Genomic DNA, 22536 nt, shown 5'->3' with positions numbered 1-22536 from the left:
TTGCCCAAAAGATTCTGATAACCAGATGGCTAAAATTGAAGTCATGCCCAATATAATAGAACAGAATAATTATTCAAATTTATTCCTACAGACTATAGGAAAACAGACCAATAGAATGGAAAACGTCTTGAATAAAATAAAATCTCAAGAGAAGAAAGAAGATAAAGAAAATAGTGCAGTTTTATTCAAGCCACCTCCTAGTATTGCTGCAGGAAAATTTAACCTGCAAGGAATTAAAAGAAAGAAGACAATAAAGAATTGGTAGATGAGTTGATGAAAAGATTTGAAAAATTAGATATTAAAGAAAATCAGGTATATCCAAGTACTTCAACAAGAAAAAAGTTTTTTTGATCTTGAAATATCTAAAATAGAAGAAGTTTTTAAATCAGAAAGCTTAGAACTTAATAGGATTGACTATGGGAGAAAAACTAGGCCTGTAGCTCCAACAAGGATGTATTATCCTAAGCCCACTCCTATAGATCTACAGATAGAGGATAACTTCATTACTACTTCAGTCTCTTATTCAAGACGATCCATAGTAAATTGAAATATTGATGGGATGTCTTAGAATCAAATTCTCGATCTCATGAAACATATGACTATATATGCCACCGCATGTAAAGCAAGTGGATACTAAGACCATGAAATTGCTAAAGCCATTATATGTGGTTTTACTGGATGGCTTAGAAGACGGTGAGATTTTCATATGGACGAAGAAGCAAAAAATCAAATCTTAAATGCTACTAAACAATGGGCTATTAAAAATGAGGTAGGACCTGGACAGGTCCTTGAGAATATAGTTATTGATGGAGATGTAGTAAATACTCTAATATATACCATTACACTTCACTTTGTGGGAAGTACGGCCCTTTTATCAACCAGATCTGAGGATCTACTTTCAAATCTTCGTTGTCCAACTCTCTCACATTTCAAATGGTATAAAGATAAATTTTATTCTAGATTGCTATTTAGAAAAGATGGTAAAGCTAACCATTGGAAAGAAACATTCATTGCTGGACTTCCTCATTTGTTTGGGGGAAAAGTCAAGATAAGATTGAAAAATAAGCATGGAGGAATTATTCCTTATTTTTTGTATACTCTGCTGAAAGTCTTGCTTTATGCACAGACTTAAAATTGAAAACACAATTGAAGAAAAAAAGAATGATGGGGAAAAAGGAGTTGGGAGATTTTTGTGAGCAATTCGACTTTAACACAATATCTACTTCCAAGCCCTCTCACAAACAGAAATATAGAGACTCTAGAGATTCTAGAAAGACAATGTCCAGATATTCAAAAGGAAAGAAAAATACTTTTTCTAAAAAATTTTACAAGATCACTCCTTTAAACAAAAGGTAAAAAGAAAAATACTAGTTTGTTATAACTGTGGGAAAGTATGACACTGAAAATAAATATCGTATGAAAAAAAAAATAAATGCTTTAGAAATAGACCTTGAAATAAAGAAGCAAGTATTTGATATCCTCTTAATTAAAAGAGAAGATTCTAAAGAATCTTTTGACTCTGATGAAGAAATGCTCATCAGAGAGATAAATGATGAAGAATTGATTTTCTCCAGTTCAGATTCTGAAAAAGATTCTGAAGATATTAATTGTCAATGTAATATCTTGAAAAGCCTAAACTTAAATACCCTGACCAAGAAAGAAAATATCATAATTGACCTAATTGATAAAATAAGTGACCCTGAAGCTAAAAGAGAAGCATTAATTCATTATATCAACATGGCCAAAGAACCTCCATGTTCTCTTGCTCCTAAATTGACTCTTGTTCCTACTAATGAAGATTATAGCTTTAGTAATATTTTGAAAAGAGCTCAAAATGAAACTCAAAACCAAAAAGAACCTACAATTCATGATCTAAAAAATAAAATAAATGAGGTTCGAAATGAATTGATAACTCTAAAAACTATAGTACAAATTCTTGAAATAGCAACCTCTAAAAATGAAAGTGGAAATGAGGAAGAAAGTCCTGAAGAATAATTTAATAATCTGATGCATGATTATAATCAAAATCTATTACCACCCGAAATGAATTATACACTCCCAAAAGTGGTAGACGATCCACAAACTTCCAATAACTGTAATATATTGAGAAAAATAATAGATTATAAATGTGTCAACCTCTTGGATAAAGTAATAACCCAAAGATCTTTTACTATCATAAAAATAGGGGTACAAAAGGAGTTCACTTTTTAAACTACTGCTCTTATAGATTCAAGAGCCGATCTAAACTGTATAAATAAATGATTAGTTCCAACCAAATATTTCAGCAAAACAACACAGGTTTTGAATACTGATGATGGTTGTAAAATGACAATAAAATATAAATTATCTAATGCAGCAGTTTGCAATAATGGTGCATGCTTTAAATTTCCTTTTATAATGGTTAAATGATTAAGCCAGCCTATGATACTTAGAACTCTCTTCTTAAACATGCTTTACCCCATTAGAATTGATAATACTAAGGATAAAAGCTGATATTGAAGGATATGAAGTAAAATTTGACTTCATTGATAAACCAAGAATTCATGAAATAAATAGCATAAAAAATAAGATTTCTACGAAAGAAATATTTCTCTTTCATTTAAAAGAAGAGGTTAAGTATAAGACTATTGATGAAAAACTAACACCACCACAAATACAAAATAAAATTAATAATTTCAAAATGATACTTGAAAAAGAAGTTTGTGGAGAAATCCCTAACGCTTTTTGGAATAGAAAGCAACACATTATGGAACTTCCTTATGAACCAGGCTTTAACGAACAGAAAATTCCAACTAAAGTCAGGCAAATACAAATGAATAGCAGACTCCTAAAAATTTGTAAACCTGAAATACAAAAACTTTTTGACAAAAAACTAATTACGAAAAGTTCTTCACCCTAGAGCTGTGTAGCTTTTTAAGTATAATAAAAAGCTTCGGAGATTGAAAGGGGAGCCCCACGCCTTGTTATAAATTATAAACCCTTGAATAAGATTTTGAGATGGATTTGCTACCCTATTCCAAATAAAAGAGATCTCTTTGATAGATTAGTCAATGCCTGTTTTTTCTCAAAGTTTGATTTAAAATCAGGATATTAGCAAATTCAAATATTAAAAAAGATAAATATAAAACAACATTTAGTATTCCCTTCGAGCATTATGAATGGAATGTAATACCTTTTGGGTTAAAAATGCCCCTTCAGAATTTCAGAATATTATGAATGATTTTTTTAATCTATATACTAAGTTCATTATTGTCTATATTGATGATGTCCTCGTATATTCTGATAATATTGACCAACATTGGAAATATTTAAATATATTTTTTAAAGCTATAAAAAATGTTGATCTAGTTGTTTCTGTTAGAAAATAAACCTTTTTAAAACAAAAATTAGGTTCCTTGGGCATAATATCTTTCAAGGAAAGATAATTCCTATAGATAGAGCAATTGAATTTGCTTCCAGATTCCCTGACATTATAAAAGATAAAAAAGAATTACAAAGATTTTTAGGATGTCTAAATTATATTTCAAATTTTTATAAAGATTTAGCTTCAGATGCTAAACCTTTATTCCAGAGACTAAAAACAAATCCTCCAGATTTGACTAATGAGCATACTAAGACAGTTAAAAAATTAAAACAGAGGCCCAAAGAATTACCTTGTTTAGCTCTATCCAATCCTACAGCTTTTAAAATTATAGAAACTAATGCTTCTGAAATAGCATTAGAAGGTCTACTTAAACAAAAAATCCTAGATGAGGAACAACTTATATGCTTTACCTCTACAGCTTGGAATCCGGCACAACAAAAATATTCTACTGTTAAAAAGGAAATCTTAGCAATAATACATTTGTGTCACGAAATTTCAAAGTGACCTACTTAACAAAAAATTCCTCATACGGACTGATTGTAAATCAACCAAAGACATTTTAGAAATGATGCCAAAAATCTCGTCGCCAAGCAAATTTTCGCTCAATGGCAAGGTATTCTTTCCGCTTTTGATTTTGATATTGAATTTATTCAAGGGAAAAATAACCATCTTTCTGACTAGAGAATTTTTGCAGAGGGAAGGAGAAGCCAACAGCCGAGAATACAGCCGATGGATATAGTCCCTAGCTCAGGAAAAGGCCTGACATTATACAATAGCCCAATAAAACATCTGGCTACAAATAGTTTTAGCCCAATAAAATCCCTGGCTTCCTCATCAAATCATAATGCTATAATAAGAAAGCAAGCTCAAGAGATTCAAATATCTCCCCAACAGCCCCCTTTGAGCTCTAATAGTCCAAACCATGATAGAACTCCATTTCTTGATGTAGCTTATATCGCACTAATCATAATAGAAAATGAACAGTGGGAAAAAAACCCTGCTGAATTAGTCGGCATATATCTGTGTCATCATCTACACCCTAATATGGGAGAAAGATGTAGAGAATGGTATGAAGCTATTTTAATAGAAACCGGGTAGGTGTCAATAGTAGACCACTATAGAAACAATGACTCGGAAATAGCATACTCAAAATTTCAAATACATAAAATAATCTCTTATAATGATTAAGGCCTGAATCCCTTAAATCCAAGGGCATTAATTACCAAAAGATTTAAAATTAAATCCTATCATTATTGTGAATATATCAAGGCATGGGACGAGGCCTTTGCTTACCAGAATACAAAAATACACACAAGTGGTACATGCAATTTAAAAGAACTGAGCCAGCAGAATTTCCAAACTGGTTTAAAAGTTGGTTCGTGTTATGGAGATCATTAAGCCAGATACTTCCAGAAAAATTTCAAATATCACAGAGAAACTTTTCTGAATATAATAGAGCTAGTCTAAAACGAGACTATCACATATATTTCATGGCTTTATATCAGATTCCCTGGATTTTAAAATGGTCCTACCAAATTTCTGAATATGATTTAGACCGGTGAGATTATATTCCAAAACTACAAAGACAAATTTCAATTAAATGGTGGGACAATTATAAGAATGATTCTCTAGATACCGATAAAATCTATATGACGACAATTTCGTATTCCTCACCAAAAGCAAACATAGGGTTTTCCGATTACATTGCTCTGATGCAATAGAAAAACGCCACTCTATCAAAAGCCGAGCTCAGGAAAAAATTACTCTTTGCCTTGGAAGAAGAAGTAGAAGTTAAAATAACAACTTCATCAAATGATACAGAAACCTAAGATTTGTTTCCTCCAAACAAAGATGATTGTATGGGAATATTTTCCCAAATAAATTAGACAAAATATCAGGGATGGTACGACTCCATCACCATTCAGAACACGTGTCCCAAAGATGACAGTAAAATAAGATTGTCAACACACCAATTACTATTGCTACAGTAAAAGAAGCATTATTACCGACAAAAAACATTGTTGCTATAGTAAAAAGCTGACGATAATCTTTCCTTTACCCTTGCTTTTTACTTTTACTTGAAAGAAAAGGCAGCTTACCTTGTCGGTGCGAACTTAAGAATGTTTGAAGTCCGCCTCCCCTCTTCTATAAAAGGTGGACCAAGCCTCAGAAGTAGACACCTTTGGATTTCCCTTCTGAATGTTATAGCTAGGGTTTTAATACTTTGTAAGGAAGTGCTTTCTGAGTGTTTGAGTGATTAATGTGAGTACTTCAAGTTTGTTTTTTGCCACTCACCTCTGCTTCGAGTTTTCATGTAAGTGCCTATCTTTGTTCTGCTTCCGTAAATCTTGCACCTCTGTTCCTGTTATTATAAATCAATGTTATTATGCATGAATGCTCCTCATTATTATTTATGAATTTTATTTTGTCCCTGTTCCGCTATTTTTGCTATCAGAGCCAATTTATTCAGTAGAAAACTGAACCAATTTGTACATTTTATCTTGTTAACATACCTAAAGTCGCTATGACCCAAAGACCACCATGAGCCAGGAAGGCCGTAAGGTGCATGGACTATTTTCAATTGACTCAGGGAAAGAAAACTAAGATAAAATGAAAAATTTGTTTAGAAAACAATCGAATATAACCGCTTCTAGTAGTTCTAGTAATAATACTCTACGAGTAAATAATAGAGAAGAAATAATAATAGATAATATTGAGAAACAATTGCAAAACTAGAATATCCCAAAGGTCCCCACAAATGATATTTATAAAAAGGGAACATTTGAATTTAAAAGAAGTTTTTCAATAAAAACGATTGAAGAAACTCTTTCAGTTATAGAAAATCAAGACAGCTTTCAACTATTTTCAAGTAGAATGATTGCATATCATATCAAAAGAAGTTATAACTATCTTTATATAGGTCTTGTACAAATAGTAGTAAAATCATTAACTAGAGAAGGACTAAATAATTCGGTTTTACTCTGTCTAAGAGATAGTAGACATAAAAGATTCAGTAACTCTCTTTTAGGGATCGTTACGTCGAGTGTCTGTAATGGACCTATATATTTCAACTGCTTTCCAATTTTTTTTGTGTCCCTATCTGATCCAAATTTATTAAAAGTTCTAACTCTTAACCTTAAAACTCAAGGTTTTGACATGGACCCTGGATCCCAGAACTTGTCTTTTATTTATAGAATTTGTTATAAGGTCACGAACACTCTTTGTCCTAATGCAAGATTAATAGATAAAAAGGGGCAAACAATATTTTTTCAAACTAATATGGAAAAATCTAATCTTGTGACGCCCAAAGCTATATGTTGGAAGTAGGTAAACTTACCTAAAAATTGGTCTCTACAAATTGAGGCTTATTTATCTATTCCTGAAAATAAAGAGCCAGAAACAATAATTAAATATTCAAATGGAGAAATTGAAATCCAATTTCTATCCCTTAGAAGAACCAGATTGAGTATTTCAAATACTGTTTTAGCTCCTGGCTGCCTACCAAGAATACTGTACCTTCAACTTATGCTCCTTCTAGAAGTTCAACTTCTTTACCTTAATCTAATTATGAAAAAACGCATGATGACAAAATCATTTTAGAAGGATTAAGAAAAAAATGAAAAACATGTACAACATCCTGTTTATACTGTAAATACTCCCAGCTCTTCTCAGACTGAACTTGATGAGCCAACCATGTCTGAATTTGATTTCAAAGTTCTAACAATTCAAACCCAAGATAAGTTTGTCATTGATAAAGAATAGGTAAAAAGGGATTTTTTTTCTGAAGAAAATAAACAAATAAGGGAATGGTTCCTCAAAGAATTTAATGAAAGACTGAAAGAACTCTTTCATATTAAATTTAATAAATTCATGATACAACATACAACAAATATAAATTCTTTAAATGGCTTAGGTATATCCTTAAAAAGGAATGAATAAAATACCCAAAATTTCAGGATAATACTATCCAGAATATTAATATTGTCCAAAACACCTTTCAAACCTTTCATGTAGTAAAAAGAGAATGCATTGAAGCTATCCATCCTCCTGAAACTAATCTAAACCTGAAAGGAAAAAAACAAGAAATAAAAGCTTCACCTTTCAAAATTGGACCAAAAGATTCTGATAACCAAATGACTAAAATTGAAGTCATACCCCATATAATAGAACTTGAAGGTTCTTTGGCCATGTTTATATAATGAATTAAGGCTTCTCTTTTAGCCTCAGAGTCACTTATTTTATCAATTAGATCAATTATGAGATTTTCTTTCTTGGTTAGGGTATTTAAGTTTAGGCTTTTCAAGAAATTACACTGACAATTAATATCTTCAGAATCTGTTTCAGAATCTGAACTGGAGAAAATCAATTCTTCATCATGTATCTCTTTGATGAGCATTTCTTCATCAGAGTCAGAAGATTCTTCATAATCATCTCTTTTAATTAAGAAGATATCAAATAATTGCTTCTTTATTTCAAGGTCTATTTCTAAAGCATTTATTTTCTTTTTCATACGACATTTATTTTTATAGTGTCCTACTTTTCCACAGTTATAGCAAACTGGTATTTTTCTTTTTCCCTTCTGCTTAAAGGAGTGATCTTGTAAAAAATTTTAGGAAAGGTATTTTTCTTTCCTTTTGGTCTTTCTAGAATCTCTAGTGTCTCTATATTTATGTTTGTGAGAGGGCTTGGAAGTAGGTATTGTGTTAAAGCCGAATTGCTCACAAAAATCTCCCAATTCTTTTTCTCCAATTGTCTTTTCAATTTTGATTCCTTGCAGGTTAAATTTTCCTACAGCAATACTAGGAGGTGGTGTGAATAAAACTGCACTCTTTTCTTTATCTTTTTTCTTCTCTTGAGGTTTTAGTTTATTCAAGATGTTTTCTATTCAAAGCCACACTTAAAGATGAATGGGAAAAGCCACGTTTTCAAGGAGTTTTATGTTTGAGTGATTATTGTGAGTAATTAAGAAGCTCACAGGTTGAGTGATTACTGTGAAAATGGAATTTGAGTGATTACTGTGAGTAATCAAATAGTAATCAAGAAGCTCACAGGTTATCAAAGCCACGTTTTCTGAAATAGGATTAGGAGGTATACTTAAACAACAGTCCCCTTTCAGAAATATACATATTATATATATATATATATATATATATATATATATATATATATATATATATATATATATATATATATATATATATATATATATATATATATATATATATATGGGAAAGATGGGATTAGCCCCCTAGCTCATATGAACATATGAGCTGAACGTCCTAGATTGATTCTGGGCCGATCTGACGATCATGGATATCCGGTAGTGTTTGAATTTTTTTTTTTTTTTACAAATCCAAATTACTTGAAATTTTAGGCGTATGTTCATAAAAAATAGTTGAATCTTCGAAAACTATCAAAAAAATATTTCACATGAAATAAATTGACCAAAATACCCCCAAAACTTTTTGGGGGGTATTTTGGTCATTTTGTTTTTCATGAATAATTGTTTTTATATTTTTATTAGGTGCGCCTTGATGAGAAGAAAACACATTTAAAATGTCAAGTGATTTGGATCTGTAGAAAAAAAAAATTTCAAGCACTGCCGGACATCCATGATCGTCAAATCGGCACAGATTCAATCTGAGCCATTGGAATCATATGTTCATATGAGCTAGTGGGCTAATCTCATCTTTTCCTTATATATATATATATATATATATATATATATATATATATATCAAATCCACTATTTAGGAATATTGATGTCACATCTATTTGGTGTATGAATTAATATAAGTAAAAGCAAGTAATACTCATATAGTAGATATCGTTAGAATACGGGCATACTTGTCAAAATAGTCCATACCTTCTTTATGTCTAAACCCATTGGCTTGGTATTTGTTGATGCACCCATTGGTTTAGAATCAGGTGGCAAGCCTTCCAACTTCAAAGTATCATACCAAGAATTGATGCCATCCCACTATTTATGGCTTCCTTCAAAATACTGCATCATGAACTGCCAGTGCTCCACTTGGTGAAGAAGTGTCTTCCTCCACATTTACAATTATGAATATTTCATCCAACACTACATTTTGGTCATGTGGATATAAACATAGGGACATATAAAGGGTGGTTTATTTACTAAAAAGTAGGTTCAGCTTCCAAAAGCAAACCTCCTGCTAAACAAACACGCCTAAACTATTATCAAACAAGCAAAGATAGTAGCTTTAAGTAAAAGGCTGAGACTGCTCCTTATCTATTCCTAACTTGCCCAATAGCTTCTGAGATTTGGGCTTCGCTTCTTTCCAAATCTAATTGGTTCTGGGTTTTGTCTTGTCACATTAAGGGTATTTTTCAGCAAGGTTGGTCATCCCCTTTTTAAAAAACTGGCCTTATTTTATCGCATATTTGTGTGGCTGCGGTTAAGGGTCTATTAGGAAGAAAAGGAATTTGAGATGTTTTGAAGGCAAGATGAGAAGCATGGATCAATGCAAAACTTCCTAAGGATGTACGGGATCCGATTGCTAAGAGAGCAAATGCTAAGTTAGATTTATAGAAGGCATAGATTATCCTTGGGTGGAAGAATAATATTAATTAAATCTTCACTATTCAATCTACCCATATATTAGATATCTTTGTTATTAATGCTCTCATATATTATAAAAAATATTCGGATGTTAATGAAGAATTTTCTTTGGGGATCAGTTGGGGAGCATAAGAGGCACCACCTAGTCAGTTGGGAGAGGGTGTGTACACCTAAGTGTTAACGTGGTTTGGGGATTCAAAGGCTAAAAGTTATGAACCAATATTTAATTGCAATGGTGGTCGTGTTCATTAGACCAAGAAAGTCATCTTTGGAAATAGATCCTTGTTGCAAAGTATGGTTTGGATCCGTTGAATGGCATGATTGTTGGAGGGAGAAGTGATACAAGGAAGTATCACGTGTGGAAATCAATTACCTATATGAAAAGTTTTGTGGCTAGCTAAATTAGATGGAGTGTCAGTAGTGGTGATGATATTCTCTTCTGGCATCACAAGTGGATCTCAAATAATGCTCTAAAATGGGATTATCCGTACCTTTTTAATACATGTTCGAATGGGATGGCTAAGGTGAAGGATTTAGCTGAGATCAATGGTAACTCTGTGTTTTAGATTATAACTTGTCAGTATAATCAAGTCCCGTGCATGGTCCTTGACCATCTTACTGATTTATTGCAATTATTAGCAAAAGTTTATATGATTAATAATACAAATGATGAGGCAATTTTGGAATTTGAGATAGATGGCATTTTTTCTGTGAGGTCGGCATATTCTCTCTTGTTTCATGACCATATCAGATGGTGTTAGTCGGAGTTAAAGGCCATATGGAAGTGGAAGGTCCCTCTAAAAGTCAAAGGATTTATTTGTGTCATGCTCCAGGGTAAGGGTTTTTTTTGAAAAAATGATGAAGAAACTGGTGCCCACTTATTTTCTTATTGTCCATTGTCTCATCATATTTGGAAATGGGCAATGCAAAAGATTGGGGTGATGATGGCTATGTTAGGTTTTTTATTAATTTCTTGTATCAATTTAAGTTGGTAGGGTTCCCAAAGATGGGGATTTTGATATGGGATATTTTTAAAGGAGCTATTAGTTGGGAGTTGTGGCTGGAAAGAAATAGGCAAACATTTGATAGGGGTATCTTTGGGGATCAATGAGTTGAAAAATAGAATTTTGAATATACTTTGGAGTTGCTAAATATTATTAAAGATGGTTTTGGGATCTCCAAAGTGGATGATTTTCTTAATTTGAAAACCTCATGTCTTATCGCTTTCTAAAAATGAGACCAATGTTGTGTTGGTTGCCACCGATAGAGGGCAGATTCAAGATTAATTTTGATGGGTCTTCCTTTGGTAACCAAGTGATGCAGGTATTGGAGGGGTATGTAGAGATAGTCAAAGGGTTATAATATTTTGTTTTGTTGGACCATATGGTGTTGTGACAAGAAATCATGTTGAATTGGCTACATTGTTGCAGGGAATACTAATTTGGAAAGAGAGATGAATTGGAAGTTTAGTGATACTTGAAGAAGATTCCCTCAATATAATTAACTGGTGCTCTTGTATCTCTGATACTCGGGGTTTTAAATCTTTGTGGCTGCTAGTGATGGATTTAACATCGCAGCTGATAGTATCCTACCAACACGTTTATCGGAAGGCTAATGATATTGTGGATGATATGGCTAAAAAAGGGGTAAATTTAGATTCTTTAGTTATTTCCTCAGTTTTAATTTGAATGATATTATGTATGATCTCTTTTATCAATAAAAAAAAAAAAAGTTCTGATTCTAAGAACTTTTACCTCCTTGGCCAAGGACTAGCCACCAATATTCCTATTCAAAAAGAGCTTTTCGCGTCCCAGCTCCTGGCCTTCAAGAAGGAGAGGATCATGAAGGCTTCAATCTGGACTCTTCTAGCAAGTGAACGGGTGAAGCTCAACTTTGATGGGAGTGCTAGGGCAAATGGGTTAGGTACGGTGGTCTGCGAACATTATTTGGGAGAATATTTGGACTTATAATAGTAACCTGCACTCGTGTAGGCTCTTTTTCATGGGGTAAGTAGACTCGAAGCACTTTCGAGGGTAATAATTGAAGTGCTATCAAGTGGTGCAAAGCCCTTGATTCTATCCAATGCCACGGTCTCAGCTTCGGGATCGAATCCTTTTTAATCTTCAAGGTCGGGAGGTTTTATTTCTGGACATGAGTCGGGAGAGTAATGGAGCAGCTGATGCTTTCGCTAGAGGCTCTATGGTTTCTGGACATGAGTCGGGAGAGCAATGGAGCAGCTGATGCTTTCGCTAGAGGCTCTATGGTTTCTCGACATGAGTCGGGAGAGTAATGGAGCAGCTGATGCTTTCGCTAGAGGCTCTATGGTTTCTTGACATGAGTCGGGAGAGCAATGGAGCAGCTGATGCTTTCGCTAGAGGCTCTATGGTGACGTGACGTGATTGCAGTTGCTCAATCTCCCTTTCCTCCCCTCCCCCTTCCTCCACTTTTGCTTTTCTCTTCTTCCCTCCTCTTTCAGCACTGTGCTTTTCATTCTTACTAAATGAAAAACCACGGTAAACCGTTCAAAAAATAAAATAAAAAACAAGGAAGGAGAGTCTTATTTTCTTGGAAAATGTTCTCCCTGTTGGATAACTTTCCCTTCAAAGACATGGATAACTGTCGAAATGGTTTCCCAAAAGAAATTTGGACGCAAGGGACCGGAATCCGTTTGTTTTTTAGCTGATTGTTGGTTAGGGTATCTTTTTTCGTGGCCTTTTTAGCACTTTCCGTGTGGCTTTCATCTCGTCCCATTGGTCTGCTTCGATCTGCCTAATCATCAATACTCTCTCTCTCCAACAATTCTCTGTCTGCAATTCCAGACTCCAATCTCTCTCTCTCTCTAAACACCCTTCTCTCTGCAATTCTCTCTCTCTCTCAACAACCTTCTCTCTGCAATTCCAGACTCCAATATCTCTCTCTCTCCAAACACTCTTTCATGTAGCCAACGCCATTGCTTTCTATCTGACTCTGCAACCCCAATTCTCTATCTCTCATGGCTCCTTCTGCTTCGTGCCCCTTGCTACAACTTCCAGCCCAGAGTCTCAATTCTAAAGCTTTTCTCTTGAGGCCCAACGCCAAGATAATTGCGATCTCAAAGAGAAGCAACCTGACATATTTTTCTACTTCTACTCCTTCTAAGAATGATATAAGTATTCATGGAGCTTCGAGGTCTAGGTACGTTGGGGTTGTGTGCTCTTCTAAGGGAAAAGATCCCGAAATCAATGAAGATGGGGTGAAGCGAGTTGAGCAGCTTCTTGAAGAGAGAAGACAAGCTGAATTAGCTGCTCGAATTGCTTCCGGTGAATTCACAGTAGAGCAATCATGGTCGGTTCTTCTAATTTTCTTTCCTCCCTTAAACTTTCATATATTCTACTACTCTTTCTCTCTCTCTAAAATTATCTTGTTGGTTGTGTATATGGATTTTGCATGAAGGTTGGGGTTGCTGAACCTGGCGAAACTGAGAGGCACGCTTTCGAAATTAGGTTTTCCTGGGAAGTTTCTGGCTGATGCGATTGCTGGGGTGGAGAGAAATCTAAAAATTGGGGAAGAAGATGAACTCCAAATACCACAGGCCAAAGGATCAGCAGGTTTTATCGGGAGCGCCCCGTTCTTTATTCCATTGTACGAACTTTTCCTCACCTATGGTGGATTATTCAGATTGAAATTTGGTCCAAAGGTGGGTTCTTTGCAAATTGGCGTTTTGGGCATCTGATTTGTTTCTGTTTGAGTGTCGTTGCTTAACTTATTTGATTTTTTATCTTCTTTTTTCTTTTAATCGAATTTTGCAGTCCTTTTTGATAGTCTCTGATCCTTCCATAGCTAAACGTATCTTGAGAGAGAACTCCAAAGCCTATTCTAAGGTATTGGGTAGTGCTTTCTCTTGCTTTGGTTTAATTGGATCTCTTTCTCACTGCCAAGAAAAAGAAGGCAAAAAAAAAAAACGCGTCTTCTTCTAATATTTATATTGGATTTCAGGGTATTTTGGCAGAGATTCTTGAGTTTGTTATGGGCCAAGGACTCATCCCTGCTGATGGAGAAGTCTGGCGAGTTCGCAGAAGGGCTATTGTCCCAGCATTGCATCAAAAGGTTGACATGGTTTAGATTTCCTGATAAGAAAATTTAAACAATAATTGAATGGACTATGATGTGTGATACTCGAATGTGGAATCTATGTTCCTCCTGATAATGGATGGTGGGGACTGATTGTACTTGGATGAATGTCCTTGTCGGCTCCATTAGGATACATTTCCATTGTTCGTCAACATGAATGAATTTTGGATGCCCCCTTGAAAGTACCGTATATCATGCTCCAATGGATTTTGGTATAATTACTTTAATAGTACTTGCTTGGCTTGCATGCTAGAGCTTCAAAACTTAAGAGCTACTATAACCAGAAATGCATTATGCATCAACCATTTAAGAAACATATAAAAGGGTTCCTTGTCATGATGAGTGAAATGTATTTGTAGTATGTTTCAGCAATGATAAGCCTCTTTGCGCAAGCTACAGAGAGGCTTTGCAGTAAGCTGGATGCAGCAGCACAAGATGGGGAGGACGTCGAGATGGAGTCTCTGTTTTCACGGTTGACATTGGACGTCATTGGAAAGGCTGTGTTCAATTACGATTTTGATTCTTTATCAAATGACACTGGAATTGTTGAGGTAATTTTAGCTGCTTGAATCTAGCAGTCTAGTCTCAGTTTCACAAATCTTCAGTTTTCTCTTCACCATATTCATAGTCTTTTCCTGAATATTGGAGAGCTGTATGTGTAATTGCGAGTACAGGCTGTTTACACTGCCCTTCGAGAAGCAGAACTTAGGAGCATAGCCGTAATACCAACTTGGAAGATTCCGATTTGGAAAGATTTATCACCAAGGCAAAGGAAGGTTAACGCCTCCATTAAATTTATAAATGACACACTCGACAGTCTAATCGACATATGCAAGGTATACTGCATCTGCCAATGGTTAATGGTAACATTCAATTATACCCATCTGTTGTAATCCTCAACCGATAAACACAAAGTATTTGAAGTATACTTGATATAGTTCATATAGTTTCTCACATTCTCATGACCATTGATGATGCCCCATACCTGAATTGGGTGCAACTAATCTGTGTATTCTACTCTGCAGAAAATGGTGGAGAGCGAAGAATTGCAATTTCATGAAGAGTACATGAATGAGCAGGATCCTAGTATTCTTCATTTTCTTTTGGCATCCGGGGACGATGTATGGCAAAACCACTGTTTCTAAACTTGATTATCTTTTGCTATTGGTTTCCAGATGGTGTGCTTCTTTACGCAGTTGACTGGTTTTCTGATTTGTAGGTCTCCAGTAAGCAACTCCGTGATGACCTGATGACATTGCTTATTGCTGGGCATGAAACTTCTGCAGCGGTATTAACGTGGACATTTTATCTTCTCTCCAAGGTATTTGCTTTGATTCAAGCTAGCATAGACTTTTGATGTTAAAGTTCTTATGAATTAATGGAACATCTTTTCTGCTAACTGGTTTTATATGCAATTTATAAAAGAAGTGCATTGGCACAGTGATTAAAGTTAACATGAGTATGTAAGTTCCTATTACCAAAAAAGATGGTTTTCTCTAGGTAGTGCCAATTTCAACAATTGTGGTCACGCTTCTGGTACAGATTACTTATTCAGATAGGAATTTAAAATGGAACGGCCTTCAGGTGAATGGGATGTCCACTTTAGATGAGTAAATAGTTGTGAATGCATTGGAGCTTGGAAGGCACCACATTATAAACTCTTATATTGAATGGACTTCAGTGTTTCCAATTAATTCATGTGGTTATGTTGCCAATCCATGTTCAGAAGGTATACAATAAAGCTCTCCATATAACTGGATCAAGCAATGAATTTTTGCAGGCCAGATTCTTACTGGGCGACTTATGGGTCACTAGGGCATTTTCTAACTATTAGTGCTTGCTCACTGCGAACAAATTCCGAATTCTTTCACCATTTTTTTCTGTTTTGCCGCTAGCGACATAAGTTGCCACTTGCTGAAAATTGTTTTGCCTCAAGGGCATGAAGCATCCAAAAGGCTACATCATGAAAGCTCACCATATTATTATTGTGTGTGTATGTGCTTGTGGACGCGCGCTCGAGTGCATTAAGATTACGCCGCTGCAAAATTACTCCTCAGTAGTGCTTGTCTGGATATACAGCTCTTGCTGGCTATTTTAGCTTGTATTCTTCTCATATTCATGGGTTCATATGTGAATGTAGACTGATAATTTTTTCTAGCCATGTCTCTGACTTTTCTTGAAAGAAGAGATTAACAATCTCTGTTGGTACTGGAAAAGATGTTTATTATGAGTTTTACGCTAGCGTTTGGTTGGACTGTTGGAATGAGTGAGTAATTAACCAACTAGAATACCAACATTTTAATTGAGTGCATATACTAAGAGTAACTACAAATTCCATAAAAATTGATCATACTAGAATAGTGGGATTAAATATCTGATATATGCGTGGAGAAAACTAGATAAAACAAAGACTATGATGGCTTATGAATATTAATATGAATTCACAGATGTATCAACAACTAATTTTTCTCCTTAATTTTGCTTAGAAGAAGAAGAACTATAGAGCTATAGAATAGAATAAAAATTATTTTAGAAACTTCTGTCTTAATCTAATAAACTTTCAAAAATAAATCAGAACCTTCAATCGATAAGTATGCCAGGAAAAGCACTTTTTTTGGGGAAAATATCACTTAAATGGTCAAACCACGTTACAAAATGTCTGATGTGCCCTATTCTGTTTTTGAAAGTCTAAACAAGCAAGGGCATTTTGATAATTTGGTCACACTTAAGTGGCCCAAGCCAAATGTCATGTATACCCCCGTCTGTTCCATCTTCCGAATTTAAAGCATGTTTTCATATTAAAATATCTTGTCCAATGTTCCTAAAACGGAACATGCATAGGTATTTACATTATTTGGCACAGGCCAAGGCAACACATGCCAAATGCCCTAAGAACCCTTAGTTGTTCAGGGTTAGGAATCTAGAACTTATTTTCTTTGCATTGGATATGGTTGTCATGGATTGCTAGCGGTGAAGAAGGCATAATTTAGTCAAGCAAAACGATGGTCACAACCCTCTCTTCTAGGTTAGCAATACAAAACTCACTTTTTTTCATTGTAAACCCTTGTTCCACATTCTTGAGTCTGAATAAGCAGGGGTATTAATTTTAATGGGCCTGAGCCACTTATTTAAGACCAAATTACCGAAATGCCCCTGCTTGTCCAAAAACTGAGTAGGTGCAATTTTGGGTATTTGTAAACAAATTTTTCGAGGTACTTAAGGGAAATGAAATATATAAAAAAATAATTGTAATGTTTAAGTGGAAGATTTGACTACTTCGATGATTCTGTGAGGTGGTTTGACCATTTAAGTGATATGTACCCTTTCTTATTGAGAGAGAAAAACCAAGCTTTTGAAATTATATGAAGGAGTTACATCCCCCTGTTCCTAAGAATATGGGCTAATCTAGCAAAAGAAGGAAAAAAGAATCCCTGTATGTAAAGAAAGAAATTTGAGAATTGTCAAAGAACAAGAAATTTGAAATTCTATTACAAAGTTAAATCCCCAACTAAATTACCAAGAATGAAACTCTTTTTATCTTATTTGCTATTTGTAGAGAAGCGGTGGTCCATTTGTGTGACCTTATTTTTGATCTTTCAGATTTGACTTGAAGGACATTCCTACTACTATTTCCAGTGAAATATCCTTTCTTGTTCTTGGTAATTGGTCGTAATCTGATTTAATTGGTCGTAATCTGATTTAATCTTATACTTACAGGAACCAAGTGTCATGTTGAAACTTCAAAATGAGGTTAGTCTTTTCCTAGATTTTCATGTTGCTTTTCTGAAATCAAATCTAATTTATTTCATCTTCCACCACTTTCTTATACTGCAGTTGCTTTACTTTTGTTTTGTATTTAAAATAGTTGATTTAGACACAATTTTATTTAATTGGCCAATTGACAGGTAGATTCTGTGTTAGGAGATCGCCTTCCCACGATTGATGATATGAAGAGACTTAAGTATACTACGAGAGTAATAAATGAAGTAATAATCCTAGCACTAGCATTGCACCTTTCCTACAGATCTCTCTCTCTCTCTCTCTCTCTCTCTCTCTCTCTCTCTCTCTCTCTCTCTCTGTATCATTGTTACCCCATAATGTTTAACGTTGTCATGAATATTTTACAGTCTCTGAGACTTTATCCACAACCACCAGTGCTGATAAGACGTTCTCTTGAGAATGATGTACTTGGGAAGTACCCTATAAAAAGGTCAATTTCATTCCGTCTTTTTGTCCCTTTCTTTTAAACCTTAGATTCTCTTTTAGCATAATAGATTTACTTTAGTATATTGTCAATGAAAATATTCTTGTCCTAATTCATAAAAAAATAGTATTTGCAAACTCAATTTATATGTTTATTGTTTCCGATTCAACTGTTCTCACTGCATTATATATTTAACTCAGTCCTATATATGGTTAATTAGTCTCTCCAAAACAAGTGCTTTGACCTTATTACCATGTCATGTGTGTAATAATTGCTATTTTTGGGAAATGATCCATTGTATAATGTCTGGAAAAGGTGGCGATGATTCATGACGGACTTGTTTTTTACATAATTGAGTGATATAATGCTGACAAGTATAATGATGGATAGATGTTTCACTGATTCTGACATTCTCAGAACTCTCTGAAGGTCTTTTAAGCTGATTAATTGTATACCTTGGCAAGCTAGTCTCATCAAATGGTATCAAGTTGATTGCTTTGCATCATAAATAACTAGGAAAATGATGCTCATAAATCTTCTACCCTCTCAAAAGAGCTGAAACCTTTGTATTTGTGCCCTCAACTGCCTAGATTAGATCAACGTCGTACATACATATACATCAACCTGACAAGATTTGAGATATTACAATTTACACATTACCATCCTTTCATCAAGAAGACCTGTGCAAAACCTGGGGGACAATGTAATTTCATCTTTTTGAGGATTCTGTTTTTGCGAGTCAATGCCAAATTTTATGCAATGACCCATCTCTTTTAATGTTTTGTGAAACTTCTTATCATAAACAAGATGTCTTAAGTTAAATTCATCAAACAGTAGAAGTTCATCAGATACTGGCAGCATAGATTGCTTTTTCTCAGTGTTATTTAACATAGAGATCCCAATTTGCATGGTTTTCCACTTTTGAAGATGGTGATCACTCTATCAACCTCTTCCCATCTCTATTTCTTTATTTTCATTAAACAACCCTTTTTATTAATCAGGGTCACATGTACAACTTGCCATGAGTAGATGACAAAATTTGGTGTTTGTGTGAGATTTGTACAAAAATGTGAGGTAACAAACAGTGCTCCTTAGGAGGATGGTCCAGTATAAGGAGTTCTGATCTGGAAGCCCCTTTTTTGGCTAGGGAATCGAGACGAGCATTTACCTCTCTCTTTGACTGCCTGAGTGAAACTTGTAAGGACCCACATATTAAAAATCTAGTCGAAAATGTTTCCATTCTCCAAGGACAGAGAGGATTTGTTAGCCCTGTTTATGACATTTTGAAGGTTGCCTTTAATCAAATAAGCTCGAGCCCCAAACTCTAACATGTTGAGTCCTGGGCCTCCTCGACAGTTGCATCCATCACAGCTATTTGGCCTGAGCAGGTCATGAGCTTTCTGCCTGAATGATTTCTGAAAATGCCCCAAATGCCCTTCTCCATATCTATGATCAGAGTGTCATTTTACTCAGACATGTTAAACTGCTTGTACTCTCCATTTATCAAAGACTGTTTCTCAACCTTCTTAATGCTGCTTACCTGGGTAATGAGTCATCATGGGAAAGGATATACCGATTGCAACAAAGATAGGTATTAGCGGTTGTGCAGTCTCTTCTGTTGCAAAAATGTAATATTCAACAGTGAAACCCTATTTTTTACAACAGTTTCCTGATCTGCTTTGCTGAAAAACTTTATTGCCAATACGTCTTTCTTTCCTATGTCCATTATAATTCTAACATGCATATATACATTGACGTTCAAACGTCGAGCACAGTTGGAAGCTTTATGAGACGGAGCAGAATCCTGCTTCATTCTTCCCAAGTCCATCTTTCCCAAGTTGCACAGAAATTGAAATGGACAAATATGCACATTCTCACCTCTGTACGCATTGTGCTCATCATTTTTTCTGCTCATTTGAGAGTCATCTATGAGATGACAAAATTAATTTTTCACGTGGTTCATGATTTTCCATGCACTTGTACAGAGCACTGAATCGAAACTTGGCACTTCTGTATCAGACTTGTTCAAGTTCCTTGGAAACTAGCCAAACCCAGGGAAACTGGCTGCCGGCTCCCAATATTTTGTTTTTTATTTTGTGGGACTTGGCCAAGTTTCTGACAGACTCTGCCAAGTCTGAGTTTCCTGACTTGGGCTCAGGACTCTGGCAAGTCCCAACCCAAGTCCTTATTTTAAACAACTGGTTGGGAGCATTAACCATTTATTTAGAATTTTAGATAACTATTGTAGAGTAGGATGGTCAAATGTACTTTCTTTGTTTTAATTGTTGATTGAGGTCTTTATTCTTTGCTATTTCTGTTCCTTTTGCAAAGTATTTATTTATTGTTTTCACTTTTCCAATCATGGAAATCATGCCTTCATTTTTGCATCAGGGGAGAAGATATCTTCATTTCTACTTGGAACTTACATCGGAGTCCTGAGCACTGGGTGGAACCTGAGAAATTCAACCCTGAAAGGTGGCCCATTGATGGACATAATCCAAACGAAATAAATCAAAACTACAGGTTTGTCGATTTGGAATAATCCTTTTGAGCAATTTGAAGCTTTTTTATTGCATCTCTGATCATTCCAATTTTGTGAATATACAAGAAAATTTGGCAAGTGAAGTAACCTTGTGTACCCCTTGCTGGGATCTATAATCTACAAGGGTATTTTGTGGTCAGAACTTTTGAGCAGGATATTCTAGCTAGCAAAAACATTTGTTGCTATGAGAAGTGGCGTTCAAAATTGCGTTCTTTGTTTCAGTTATTTACCTTTCGGAGGAGGACCCCGTAAGTGTGTTGGGGACATGTTTGCAACATTCGAGGTAAAAGCTGATATATCTTTTATTGGAATAAAGGTTATATATCTTACATGAGGAACGTATAATGATACCTAGGAGTCCATAATACATTTATTTGCTGGCAAACAGAAAAACACCATTCTTGAGATTTCTTTTCAGGACTCAAAATTGTTAAATCCTGAAAATTTTCTCAGCAAGCTTGCCAGAGATTGTAAGAAAAATTATCTTTCAGCGGAGCTCCCCTCTCTCTCTCTCTCTCTCTCTCCCTCAGGCCAAAGATTTCCTCTTATTTCAATTTATCCAAAATTTTGAAGTGTTACTTGAGGCATTTCAAGTCTCTATTAATGCCAAACCTGTATTTTGCAGACTGTGGTGGCATTGGCCATGCTTGTAGGGCGTTTCAACTTTGAAATGGCAATTGGAGCAGAACCAGTAAATCCTCCACTTCCTTCTCTCTCTTATACTTGTTTAATGGACCAGTCAGAGAGAGGAAATCAAAGAAACCACTATATTTTTCTATTTTTTATTAATGGAATTACTATTCTGGTTTTGCAGGTGGGAATGACAACTGGGGCCACTATCCACACAACCGAAGGATTAAAAATGACAGTGACCCATAGAATCAAGGCCCCTGTAATTCCTTCTTTTGAGAACCAGATTCTTGCAGTGAATGGAAACAATACTTATACAAATGCATCATCATCATCACCTGGAATATCAGAAGTGGGCCAAGAGAGTAGCCAACAAGATGAGGTTTCCACCGCTTGTACCTGAATACCTTTGGTTCTATTTGGATGGGAGTATCAATCATGTTATTGAAGCGAAGATGGGTGTAATTTAAGCCACAAAAATACAAATGGTTGTAATTTGGGAAGGGAGGTTCTTGGTGCTCCATCAACACATAGGCAATGTTCACTTGGCCCCATGCCTCTTTAAAAAGAAGAGCTGAGCACTAAATGTGTTTATATGATGTTGAGCTTTTGCTTGATGTTCATTTTGTGTAATGATTAATTTACTGAGGCAAGGAGTTCTTTTAAAAAGAGAAAAGTATTCTTTTGTTGTTACATGGGGACATGGCATTTGCTTATTAATATCAGGTTTTGGATGGTGATACTCGCAAAATTTGATCTTTGAAATGAAATGATAGCCACAAATTGGAAACAGAACAGAATTCTGCATTCTAATTTCAGACAGTATCATACCCAAGATTTGGCTGTTGGAATAGTGTAACAAAGTGTCTCTCCTGAGCGTGGCAATTTTACATTGCTCAAATGATACGTTATTATGGCATTGTGGTGTTCATATTTCCTTTTTTCCGTTGAATGTCAACTTGTTTCTTTCATTCACTATCATATAGAGTTTGAAATTGTTTACAGCCTTAGCAGCCCTACACTACTTACATTAGGGAAAAGTTTATATAAGGTTGAGGCCCTAACCAATCAATCTAAGGCACGCCTCAAAAATTCTCTAG

At 35.0% G+C, this 22536-nt stretch overlaps 1 protein-coding gene and 1 long non-coding RNA gene across 4 annotated transcripts; one reads left to right on the top strand and one right to left on the bottom strand.

The window, feature by feature from the left end:
* Positions 1–5113: 5113 nt before the first annotated feature.
* LOC148781276 (uncharacterized) lies at positions 5114–12448 on the bottom strand. Of its 2 annotated transcripts, XR_016059926.1 has the most exons (4): positions 11705–12448; positions 9231–9380; positions 5660–5726; positions 5114–5559 (listed from the first exon to the last, which is right to left on the bottom strand). It is a non-coding gene; the product is annotated as an uncharacterized LOC148781276 (long non-coding RNA). The 2 variants fall into 2 exon arrangements; XR_016059925.1 differs by lacking the exon at positions 11705–12448 and having other exon boundaries at positions 9231–9449.
* Positions 12449–12632: 184 nt separating this feature from the next.
* CYP97A3 (cytochrome P450, family 97, subfamily A, polypeptide 3) lies at positions 12633–22187 on the top strand. 2 transcript variants are annotated; one of them, XM_088872792.1, is made up of 16 exons: positions 12633–12798; positions 12833–13274; positions 13383–13626; positions 13739–13810; positions 13926–14036; positions 14420–14611; positions 14735–14896; positions 15086–15181; positions 15280–15381; positions 17778–17810; positions 17966–18046; positions 18188–18270; positions 20656–20787; positions 21029–21089; positions 21432–21497; positions 21621–22187. In XM_088872792.1, the coding sequence occupies exons 2-16, from the start codon at positions 12943–12945 to the stop codon at positions 21837–21839; spliced, it is 1986 nt and encodes a 661-aa protein (XP_088728918.1). In that variant the 5' UTR covers positions 12633–12798; positions 12833–12942; the 3' UTR covers positions 21840–22187. The 2 variants fall into 2 exon arrangements, with proteins under 2 accessions (XP_088728918.1, XP_020517936.2); XM_020662277.2 differs by having other exon boundaries at positions 12633–13274.
* The last annotated feature ends 349 nt before the right edge of the window (positions 22188–22536 follow it).

This window comes from Amborella trichopoda, chromosome 7 (genome assembly GCF_054954075.1).
Source record: "Amborella trichopoda isolate Santa Cruz 75 chromosome 7, AtrichopodaSantaCruz75HAP2 v2.0, whole genome shotgun sequence".
Lineage (NCBI taxonomy): Eukaryota > Viridiplantae > Streptophyta > Magnoliopsida > Amborellales > Amborellaceae > Amborella > Amborella trichopoda.
Note: the sequence above shows the minus strand (reverse complement) of the source record. Positions and strands in the feature narration are given on the sequence as shown.

Excerpts from the sequence above, each read along its gene's own strand:
- CYP97A3 (XM_088872792.1), top strand. The coding sequence starts at position 12,943 with ATGGCTCCTTCTGCTTCGTGCCCCTTGCTACAACTTCCAGCCCAGAGT. Across the intron at positions 13,627-13,738 it reads GATTGAAATTTGGTCCAAAG|TCCTTTTTGATAGTCTCTGA; the intron begins GTGGGTTCTTTG and ends CGAATTTTGCAG. Across the intron at positions 20,788-21,028 it reads GAAATAAATCAAAACTACAG|TTATTTACCTTTCGGAGGAG; the intron begins GTTTGTCGATTT and ends TCTTTGTTTCAG.